At 39.2% G+C, this 12,179-nt stretch overlaps 1 protein-coding gene across 1 annotated transcript in view; it reads right to left on the minus strand.

Annotated features, from left to right (window-relative positions):
- Window positions 1-10,685: 10,685 nt before the first annotated feature.
- Window positions 10,686-12,179, minus strand: part of LOC103715610 (NAC domain-containing protein 35-like) — a 2,267-nt gene continuing 773 nt past the window's right edge. The window contains exons 2-3 of the mRNA XM_008803297.3: window positions 12,114-12,179; window positions 10,686-11,381 (exon numbers count right to left, since the gene is read on the minus strand). The exon at window positions 12,114-12,179 is cut by the window's right edge and continues 203 nt beyond it. Coding sequence (XP_008801519.2) covers window positions 10,827-11,381; window positions 12,114-12,179 — 621 coding nt within the window. The 3' untranslated portion in view covers window positions 10,686-10,826. The remainder of the gene's footprint in view (window positions 11,382-12,113) is intronic.

Consider the following 12,179-nt stretch of genomic DNA (forward strand, 5'->3'; position numbering starts at 1 on the left):
TATTTTTTTTGAGGAACAATACGGAGCATGTTATTCCTAATAATTTGAGAGTGTTTCTATGAAAAGATTGAATAGCATGTAATTACTAATGTTTCCATCAAGGATCGCCAAACCAGTACCGGTAGGCATACCGGTCGGCCACCAGACCGGTTCAGTACCGATTCAGACCGAACCAAACCGGTACCACCAGTTCAGCTTGGTTCACCCATCCAAAAGTCCAAAACAAATTGGAATCAGTGCGAACCGACTGGTTCGCACCAGTTCCTAGCCGGTACCGGCCGGTTCAAGCTGGTACGGGCCGGTACCATTTTTTAACGCCAAACCAAACTGGTCAGAGACCGAACTGGTTCGGTACGGGCTGGTTCAGCATTCCTTGGTTTACATATATAGATTGTAATGCTTGTCTATGCATTCGTTATAAAATATTTCTACATAAAATGGAATTAGATGTTGTGAGACATCAATAGAAACTTCTTGTGGTCAATCTGTTCTTCAACAACCAAAAGATTTCATAAATGCAGAACTCAAATTTATTCTTAAATTTATTAACTATTATACAAATTTATGACTCCATTTGGTCCAGGCTTGCAATACAACATAATTTTCAAGACACTAGCTAAGATGACAAATCAGCATAGCTTAAATTTCGTACGTTTATGCGATTGCACAAAAAAAAAAAGAACAATAAATGGACAAAAAGAAGGCTTGTAGACCATGGGACATGTCTGAGCAAAAAATGGATGTCTTTATTTTCACAGTGATAACTAACTATGGCCCCATGGAAGAAGAATGTCAAACCTATCTGCTAGTTGCGTTCCTTGAACTCCAATAACTAACCAAACTTGGGAATGGACAATAATAAGTGCCCACCATTGTGGCCAAAAGCAATGGACAATCATGGAGGGTCAATGGAATAACAGATAGGATAAGCACAATTGCTTGCCTGCCACTGTAGGGTTCAAGTCAATGTCTTGATAAGTGGATATGGACAACAGGACCCTACACTCCGACTGGCCAAACTTGGAAACAAACTAACCTTTCCTAGCATGAATCTTTCAGTATATCGTGATTCCAAATGATCCACCACTACAAAAAAACTTATCTTTTCTGGCGCTTTTTAAAGCCTATAAGCGTCGGTAATTTTTCTGCCGATACTTTCTAAAGCATCGGGTAGGTGGGAGTGAAAACGCTTTTAAGCGTCGTCTGGCATAGGGGTTTAAGAAAAAAGTTATGTGTTAAGTGGGGTGTTTAGTGAGTAGGATTCCGATGAGTCTTTTAAGCATTGTCTGCTCTTTCCTCTTTGGCCTCCGACAACGCTTAGAAGCGTCGTCTTACAATTTGGTTTCAACGACGCTATCTAGCGTTGTCTTAGTTTCATCTCTACAGACGCTACTAAAAAGCGTTGTCATAGGATTTTTCCATTTTTTTTTCCTCAAAGGAAGGAATCAAAGTGCGGTAGATTTGTTTACCCCATGCAATAAAGATAGCTAGGCCTGCAAATGCATTTTTTTCAGATAAAAATTTTGAACTTCTCTGTAATGATGCAAATCTATTTAATAATTTCAAAATGCAAAATAGGAACTGCATTCAATTAGAATTGAATAGCCAGTGAGGATTTTGGAAGCTTCCTGTGCTAGAATACTACAAGTTAATCCTTTCATATTTTCAAATGCCTACTGCATCCATGGGAAAAATTGTGGTTTAAGAAAAAGGATCTGGTTGCAGCTAGTTACCTGATGTATATTTTACCCAGGGGACAGCTAAACAAAAGTTTCAGCAAAGTCTTTCAACTGATGTGTTCCATTTGTTCATAGGCACTTCCCAGATGCATTGGGCACCTCTAAGAGCAAGATCTGAGCAGCAGCAACATCAGACACATGCACATAGCCCCAGTGATACATCTGAGTATCTTTTCACCCTATTTAATGAAATGACAATGACCATAATCTAACTACGCATGCAGTCAAAGAGTAATAATTTAAATGTTAATTACACAGACCTTGTAAGAGTTGTTGGAGGACTGCAGAGCTGGCATCGAGGAGATCGATAATTTGCATAATCTATCATATTATTTATCTAAGATATATTTTGTATTCTTGTTCTCAGCCAATGATCTAGTATTAGCAAGCAGAAGATCCACCTTTGCACTCATCAATAACAATAGTTCCCAATGGAACTGCTAAAGCTTGCTTGACGCATCTTCAACACTGCTACACTTGCAGACATCTCCCAACAACAATTACATCAAGCTTTTATTAACAAGTACATTGGATTTTTATGTCTCTTCCATTGGTGGGCTCATTGCATTTGTGGTATGCATGGTGATGACTATATTCACACTTTATGTTCCAGACTGGAGTTTTGTGGTGCACAACGCAGGCGATGTTAGAAAAACATTTACAGTATGTAAGGAAAATTTTCTGTGTTCATAGTAATCTAAACCCTATTAAATGCCCTATACTTACAACAACCGGTTTGCAGCCTTTTTTTTTTTGACAAAAGTTTTGGCATTTTATTTTCAGGTCCAGTGTGGTGTAAGAGGGCACTTAGGTCCCTCTTGTAATGAAGGCAAGTTTGGGCTATAAATCATCTCTTTACACAACCTGTTTGGATAAGATCAAAGATAGGTTTTGTTTAAGTTGGTCTCTTAGGTCAATTGAAGTACCACCCAGAGAAGCTTGTTCTCTGGTTCATCTGTTCTTGGATGACTGTCCAGGACTGTACAGATCGCCAAATGCAGGGCGACTGAAAAGATGCTCGTAGTTGGTGTCTTGATCCCTTTGCACCAGAAGGCTTGCTCAGGCTTGTTTAAATTCTCATCTCAAACAAACAACTTCAACTGTAACTTTTGTGTATACCAGCAGTATCTTTCCCACTTCCTGGTGGGACTGAAAGTGTTGCATATTGTTGTTTTCAGTTCAGTATCAGCCATCCTTTCAGGAGTCATTGGGGTCCATTATGGCATGGTCTGATCCCCATTTTAAGGCTCTCCTTTGTCGCTTTTGGCATGGTAATTTTTGTCTAAATGCCATATACAGATTTGAATATCTTGTGCCATTATAAGCCTCTGTCACTTTTGGCATGTTATAACTCTATAGCCTTAGTCTGATTTTATATGCCGGTAAGCTTTTACCTCTCTCATCTGGTAATTTTTATTGAAATGAAATGTCAAGATCTAGCTGTTTCAGTGTCATTGCCATCTTATTGTATCTTTCATGAAATTTTAGGCAAGGGGAAAGTTCTGAAATAATTTTGAACTTTGCTGTCTTATGATTTTTATGATTTACAGATTGATATACGGGGTTTAAGGATGTCATTCCTGTTTGGTCGAGTAGACAGGAATGAATTCAATGCTTGTCTTTGTAATGGCAGCGCAAGGCATCTTTCCTGCATTTGTAAATTGGTGGTATTATGAAACTCCAAATAATTCTCTGGTACGTACAGTCTTATGTTTTGATTCTCAAGAGTATATATTAGATATTTCACATCCATAAGAATGATTGTGTATGATTTAATCTGCATATCTAAGGGATCCACAAGCCTCTGTTAATGTTTAGCATTCAGAAAGGTTAGGGACTCTGCCTTATGTGATATTTGCTGAAATTGTCTTCTGGGAGTTGTATCAGGCATCTTTCACAGACTGAGAATTTACTGGACACTTTGAAAATTTAATTGTTGAAACAATATGAAAAATGTAATTTTTGAACGATGTGAAACATGTAATTTTAGATCTTTTAGATAACTTTGTCTCAGGTTCCTTTCCTTTTGTTTAATCCTCTATCTCGGGGTCCTTGAAAGCTATCGTACCTGTAACTGCGTATAATCAATGTAGAGCCCAGACCGGTTTACTTGGGCTAATGGCCCGGCCCGAGAAGCGTAGGCCCATTAGCCCTAGCTCTCCCGATTGCAGCAGGAGAAGGAGAAGAAGACTCCATCTTTCTCCCCAATTTCGGCAGAAACGGCAACTTCCCGAGGGTAATCCGAGTTCGATTCGAACTCAACAATCTTGCCTATTTAATCCCACTCCTGCTCCATGGATTTTCTCCATCGGAATCGTCAAGAATAGCCATTGAGTCCAAGCTTCTTCTTCGAGCTTTCTTCCTCGTTTCCTCACCAGAAAGAGCCATCGGAGGCTTCGACGAACCTACGTACAAGCTCTCCATATTCTCCTTTTCATTCCCTTGTGATTTGGGCTCTCGTTCCCATTGATTTGAGCCGGCAATCGCCGGAGTCCTTTCCGAAACAGAGCACCCATGTTTCGGTCTTCTTCCACCGAACTCGGCCGGCCGGCCGGCCGCTCTCCACTGCCCCTAATCGGCGCCTGCTGGGTCCTTGCCGGACCATGACCACGACAGCCACCGGTCCACCTCTTCCTTCATCCTCCTAGAAGAAAAGAAGAAGGAAGAAGAAAAGAAGAAGAGAAAGAAAGAAAAACAAAGAAGAGGAGAGAGCACCATCCCTCTCTCTCCACTTTCTCTCTCCTCTCTCCACATTCTCTCTTCACTCTAATTTCTCTCTACTTTCTTTCCCTAAAATGTTCAAGAAACCCAGATCTTGTGACCTAATTTACGAACTTGAGTTGACTCTCTATAAAGGGCCCTAATCTGCCGTAATGTTTAGGCTGCCTACTAGACCAATCACTCTAACCTAGTTGAATATCCTTGAAACCTTCATTGATTAATCTTAGTTCTAATCGAGTCCATGCCATATAATTTATTGATCGAATTGCTCAGATCCGAAACCACCTTACGCCCGGTCAAGCCTTCTCACACTATTTTATTAAAGCCATTAATTTTGTTGTTAATATTTTAGATAGGTTTAGCAAAGTCACCTAACAAAATCTGATGATATAAAATGAAAGAGGTAAATAAGCTTTATACTTCTTACTAATTTTCAAATTTTCACTTATTTTTGGTATTATGAAAATAGTATTAAATGTTGGTGATATCATGTTTTCTTAAAATTAAGAATCAAGCATACGATATTATAAAACTCATAATTTATTATGAATTAATGGATCTATGATTGTTTTACCGTTAAGCACTATTTGTGAATTATAAACTCCATATTTATAAAATTGTATTTTTGTTATGAAAAGAATAATTTCATGATTATTCTACTCTTAAATGCTTGTTTATGGGCTATGAACTCTATAAAGCCATTTAATATTTTATTCATATAAAATTTAAGAAAATATAATTCAAAAATTATGACTTAAAAAAAATTGTCTTGGTGACTATGACAAAAAGGATCTTAGATAGCTATGTATGGCCTCTGAAAGTAGGGTAGATCGACATTCAGTTTTATATGATCTTGCCAATAGGTAATAGTAGTTGGCATACGACCTTGCCACCCAATAATAGTAGTTGGCGTACGGCCCTACCAATAGGTAATAGTAGTTAGCGTTTGACGATTAAGACCCTATGGAGGAATCAGCGAAAAAGGCCCCGACTGGGAGTCTTTTTTCTCTCCGATTCTAGCAAAGAAGGTTTCCAAAGGCAGTTCGAGTTCAAATCGAACTTAGAGATCTTGCCTATATAATTTCTCTCCCCCTCCTCTGGTTTCCTCCATTGGAATCGTCGAGAATCGCCACCGATTTCCAAGCTCTTTCTTTGAATTATCTCCTTCAATTTGTCACCAAAAGTACCTGCGGAACCTTGTCGGACTGACGTGAGTGTCACCTGCCTTCCTCTCCTTCTTTTTCTATGTTTATAAGACGTCCTTGCTTGGGTTTGAGCCGGTTGGTCACTGGAATCCATCCGAAATAGGGGTACCCTATTTTGGCGACTCTTCCTCCCAAGTTACGCCGCTACCGGCCGCCGAATTTGGCTGATTTTCACTGCCGCTTAGGACCCTTGAGAGTGTGTGGCTGCCGGTTAAGGAGTCAGCCATGATTTATGCCTAGTTTGACTAGTTATTTGATGATCGTCCTCCGCTTCATCCCGTCTTCGTGCCGACTGACCATCATCGCCGATGGTGCGGAGGCCGAAGGTCGTCATCGCCTGTCGTGCCGCGGCTGAAGGTTGCCGTCACCAGGGTAGGGCCACCTGTTGACCATCACCCATGTTCCGAGAAGAGGGGAAGAGAATGGCTCTCCCCTATTTTGGGCAAATCTTCTTTCTCCTCTCTCCTTTCTCTTTCTCTCTCTTAGTTTTCACTCTCTAGCTAGATTTTTTCTCTCCCTTGTTTCTCTCTTTGCGTGGTTCTATGGACCTAGCAGTAGGGTCCCAGATGTTTTCATTGTGGACTCGGATCGACCCTAGTAGAGGGTCCGGACTAGTGTCGCTATGACCACCTATCGTGCTAGCCCTACCCCGACCATCGCCAAGTATCATTGGACTCTATTATGAAGAATCTCTATTTTGTTACCTGAACCATAGTCTGATTATTGTTTCGTGATTTGATTGGCCAAAGCGGACCGACTCGGTTTGTCAGACATTGTGACCTAGTCGACCTTGTCCGTCTTGCATCCGACTGTTGTCAGCTACCATTGGACCCATAATTGATAACCCCTAATCTATTGCCTTGATTGGATTTATGTTTTTTGATCAAATGAATTAGATTTTAATGTGCTGTCCGATTTAAACAATTAGGCATTGTCTTCTAGCTAGCCTTGTATATCTTTCTGCATGAATCTATTTTCACAGTCTGCCTTGGTTTTGTATGGGGCAAGAAGAAGTCCAACGAGATCTTGTACCCTAGTTTCTCTCTCTTTCTGTTTCTTTCTATTGGTACTTTCTCTCTCTATCTCGATCCGAAGAGATCATTGATTGTGAGGACTGCTGGATAATCTTAGGTTGCTACGTGATGTTGGATCTCTTTAGTGAATCAGTAGAGGGTTCTGGGTTGTCGAATATCTCATATAATTTTTTATGTTGATTTGGTTATGTAGAAGAACAATCTTTTGGGCAAGAAGACATTAAGCAGGGTTCTGCGCTCCCCAATTCGTAGATCGTTGTAGTCTGTCTGGGTTATTAGCAAAGAGATAAGAATCCTTGTATACCAACCTGCATGATGTAAATATTTTTGTACTTATATATGTATGATATGTTATGATCCAGATAAGTAAGATGCAAGAATGGTTTTATGATAGTTTTGGTATTAAATCGTATGTTGATTATGTTTGCTTGTGATTGATAGTATGATGGGTACATATTTGAGCATAACTCGCACTTGCATAATTGGACTAATGGATGTGATGCTTTAGACTAACCATGTTGTATTGGTTGCCCTGTCACAGGCTAGAACTATGATTGTGGTTAGTCTAAAGCCGAAAATAAATAAAAAAAACTGATGTGTGGATGTGAACTTGATTAAGTGAACAAGGATTTTGGGTCTGTCTCGATATCATTAGTTTATCCATTACAGGCTAGAAATATAATACTATTGGTTTGCTCCGTCACAAGCTAGAAATGTGAAACTATTGATTTTTTCCGTCATAGGTTAGAAATGTGATGCTATTGGTTTGCCTCATCACATGTTATAAATGTGAAACTATTGTTTGCCCCATCACATGCTGGAAATATGAAAGTACTGTTTGCCCCATCATATGCTAAAAATATGAAACTATTGTTTGCCCCGTCAGATGCTAGAAATATGAAACTACTATTTGCCCTATCACAAACTCGAAATGTGAAACTACTGTTTTTTCCATCACAAGTTACAAATGTGAAACTATTGTTTGCCTCGACATAGGCTAGAAATATTGATATTGCTGGTTGCCCCATCACAAGCTAGAAATATGATATTGTTGGTTGCCCTGTCATAGGCTGGAAACGTGACCGAAATTTGGCTCAAAGTCGAAAATATAATTGATCCAAATCAAGTTAAAAAGGAATGGAATGAAAAGCATTGAAAATATTAATAAAAATTTATGAGATATTATAGATATATCACTCTTGAGTGGCTGAATTTCTATTGATATTTGATGTATATATTTTGTACTAATTATTTGAACATTATTGATAGCCGATTTGTGATTTCATGATGTGTGCAACGATTTCTTGCGGTTTTCAAACTTATATTATTATTATATTGCTGTAAATTTGTGGAGATTCTTATTGGGCTGTAAAGCTCATCATCCCTTCTTCTTTCTCTTTTTCAGAGTTGCAAGATGCATGGTCCATAGCTATGGTTGAGATCACAGGTGAAGGAGATCATTAGATAGAGCATCACTGTTCCTAGTAGGATGATTAAATTTTATCATTAGATTAACTTTGTTGTCTGGTATGAATTGAGATCATTGTTGATTATGGATATTGAGGTTGTATTATATTTTTAGGCCTGGCATATTCTTTCGAGCTTTGCCTTAAAGAGTATGCCGTCGTATTGCATGCTAAACCCGGGTGCTGGATTCGGATCGTGACAAGTACCCAAAATCTACCTTGCGAATAATCGATGTGGGACTAAATACACGTTCGGGTCCTCACAAAATTAGTGCTGAAACAATAGTTAATTGGTTAGGCGACTAATTTATTATTGGTTATTAAAGATAAAAAAATTTTCCTTAGTATATTGTAGTTTTATCTTATTGACTACAGGAGCAGGGGGATGTCTCAAATGACTCTGCTGGTGGTTCCATAACGTGGACTGTAGCTATCTTGTCTAGATACTTTGCTCTTAAATAATGACTTGTCCAGGTTTCTACTCTGAAAAAATGCACGCCTTATTGGAATCAGTCAACCTCAGACACATAATATCAGGTTTTCTCCCATTTCACATCAATCAAATGAGTGGTTGGTTTCCACTGTTTTGCTTCTTTTTTTTTCCCCTATGATTTGAAAAAAAAAAAAAAAAAACCTTCGGCTGAATATCCATGGACTCACTTAGTGAATACATGCTGTTAATGAGTACAACAATTAAAAGGACATTGCTTTTGTTCAAGTAGGATTACAGTCACATGATAGAATAGATAAAAGAGCAAGATTGACACAGGTGTTTGGCAGTAGCATGCGTGCTGCATCTCTTATTAGTCCATTTAAGCGAGCAGTTTCTAATGGTCCTACTTCCCCGAGGAACACTACTGAACCTTGACTTGGGACAGCCATCTTTTCTCGTGAAAGTTTATGAGCAGACATCAAAGGACAGATGAAAACACTGTGCATTGAGAATATTTACATATTTACATATATACATCTGTTTGAGCCCATAAATCAGCAGCCATAGCCTTATACAAGCATGCATAGTGTAAGCTCCAGGGTGCAGGCAGAGGTTCTTATGAGCCATCTGGTGGATAACTCTGGTTTTGGTGGGACCATCCACTTGCTTCCAATGTATGTTTTATTAATTTGTGTGGAGTGGCACTATTTCACTATAGAACCGCCTGTTGAGGGGATAAAATAATCCATTATTTATTTATGTCTATAATGTAGCTGCTTCCAGCTTTATCAAACTGAGTGTAATTGAAAGATTCAAGCTTTTATCAGGTGCATATATAGAAAACATGTTCTTTCTAGCTGTCCTTTCGATATCTACCATTGCATTCATGTGAAGCAATTAATGTGACTCTGACAAACAATAGCGTATCTTGCTTAATATTGAGTAAAAAATGGAGTTTAGCATGGGGATATGGTTTCATCTCATTGCTTGAGAGAGAGAGAGAGCTTCAGTTAAGGCTATCGAACGAGGATCTCTTCGAGCCCCATAAAAATAAAAAGCAACAAACTACTTCCCTTGAATGATTGGCAACATTTGCTGCCCTCTTTCAGACCTTTCTGAGTTAAAAGAATCTCATAAGATCATGGAAAAATAAAACATGCCCATAAGCATTGATTCCTCCTTGCCATTTTTTTTTTTTCAAAGGATCAGTCCATCTCCTAGAATGGCCCAGCTCAAATTTCCCATGTTCTTTCTACAATTTGAAAAGCACCATCTATCATCTAGGAAATTTCAGTTATTTAAATGGAGCTGCAATGACTCAAGGTATGGCAGTGGGGCATGGTATTATAAGTGGGCCGCATTGATTGAAGTGGTGGTGCTGCTCACCACTCTTCACTACTATCTCTCATTGATGCGCATGGGGAGATGCTAATGCATTCAATAACAAAACATGAGCTGATCCATACTTCCGTACTCGAAAAGAGTGGCATGGGCAATGTAATCATAATCATCAAACTTTGTCCCTGATATTTAGGCTTTTCGATCCTCATTCTCCAACTATTCTTTGTAAGAGTTCCCTCTGGACTTATTGCAGGCTTTTTTGAATTCTTCATTGTCACGGGCTCTTCATCTTTGGAAAGTTTCAGTATCCCTATACCATGACAAACTTGTAACTGGAAAAAAAAAAAAACTACAACAATGAGATCATGTGCGAGGGCAGCTTTATAGATATCTGAAACCTCGGTCCTTTCCAACTTCCAACAATACTCTATTTTCGTAACCACAAATTGAAACAAATAAGCAGACTCTATTCCTTACAACCACAATTTTTTGCGCATATTTGATTCGCAATTGGAATCAGAATCAAAATGAATTGCAATGAAAATCTTAATGGCCCTATTTTTCGGCTCGGGACCAGAATCAGAATGAGATTGTCCAAATCTCTGAGCAGCTGTCTCTGCAAGTCTTCTGACACTATTATTGGATGTCTAAAGGTGGAGCATCAATAAAGAAAGATGTATGCGAAAAACTCAATCTTATGCGATGGCTCTCCTATACCAAAAAGAAAAGAAAACAAGAGAACAATCTAGGAAAGCAATTAAAACTTCATGAACTACAGGCCTAATTAACAACAAAGTTCCATTCACATCAATCTGAACTCGTAGTTTACATACCTAAAAACAAAAGAAAAATACCAACAGTAGATGGATGGACTATGTCTATGTCGATCACTTGAAATTAGTGAAGTCTTTTCCTGCCTCATGGATTTGATTCCATTGCCAAAGATTGTCTGAAATGGTTTCCAGTGAATTGGGCAGCCCGGTGAGGCTAAGCAGCTGGCGCTGCGATGGCATTGCTATGAATTGATTGGTTTGGTTCAAGTAGCCTCCGCGGTCGCCTACCATTTTATTGAACTCATCGGCTGTGGCGGTGGCCACAGGAGAAGTAGCTGAAGGGAGGAGTGTGCTTGCTGGTACCGGTATATTTGATGAGTTCAGTGAAATCCCATCTTGTTCGAGTAAATCTGTCATGTTCAATACTGGAGCTACTGCACTGTGAACTGATATGTTGTTCGTGCTGCTGCAAACTCCCTCTCCATGGATGTTCCGTATCCCTGATGAGGAAGGATCTCCTGCGAGAGTCGCGAACGAGGATGATGGCTGGTGAACTCTCTTGTGTTTTTTGTCAGGTCTGGTAGATTTGGAGGAGGATGGCTTGTGCATGACAGAGAGATGGTCTTCAACCCCACTTCTCTTGTAGACTCGGCAAAGTGAGATTTCAGCCTGAAAGGGGAACCGGGCTATCAAACCACACTCTATGAAGAAGAAAAGAAGATGTAAAGAAGAAGAAAGAACAATTCTTTAAAGCAAGGTTTCGATAGGAACGATCATATTTTCTGGAATAGGATGCAATAGCATCTAGGCTCCATTGGGCAAGACAATGTCACGGAGGAGCAGGTACCAGTAATATATAGGGCCAACTACTGTCAGCTGACCTTGTTGGCACCTCTCACCAATTAAGGGCTTCCCCTTGAAGGAGGTCCAAATTCAAATTCCAGGCTTTTTTTTTTCTTAGAAAAAAAGTCTCAGTAATAAGACTAGAAGATTTTATTTTTTTTTCCGTGTGCGTGTGTGTGTGGCTTCTCCTTGAAGGAGGTCCAAATTCAAATTCCAGGCTTTTTTTTTTCTTAGAAAAAAAGTCTCAGTAATAAAATTATAAGCTTTTTTTGTTTGTGTGTGTGTGAGAGAGAGAGAGAGTATGATTGGTGCATACGCATTGCAAATGAGGTTTCAACATAGTTGCTGTACGTTCTTGTTCTAAACTTTTTGGATTGTAATAAGGATGACATGCATCTCCTAAAGAAGGTTTGCAGTTCATTTTTTATAATCTCATGAATCATGTCTTGCTACCTTTTCCCCCACTGTTTGAGACTATGAGGAATCAAAACCCCATGACTGTTCTCCTTTGTCTGAACATTAAACCCAATGATGCATACAAGAATTTCTGGAAGTTACCTTGTGATACCGATCAGTTTCGCTCCGTGGCAAACGGTACTCATTCATGATCCAGCTTGTTCGAAT

The sequence above is a fragment of the Phoenix dactylifera genome, chromosome 14 (assembly GCF_009389715.1).
Source record: "Phoenix dactylifera cultivar Barhee BC4 chromosome 14, palm_55x_up_171113_PBpolish2nd_filt_p, whole genome shotgun sequence".
NCBI lineage: Eukaryota > Viridiplantae > Streptophyta > Magnoliopsida > Arecales > Arecaceae > Phoenix > Phoenix dactylifera.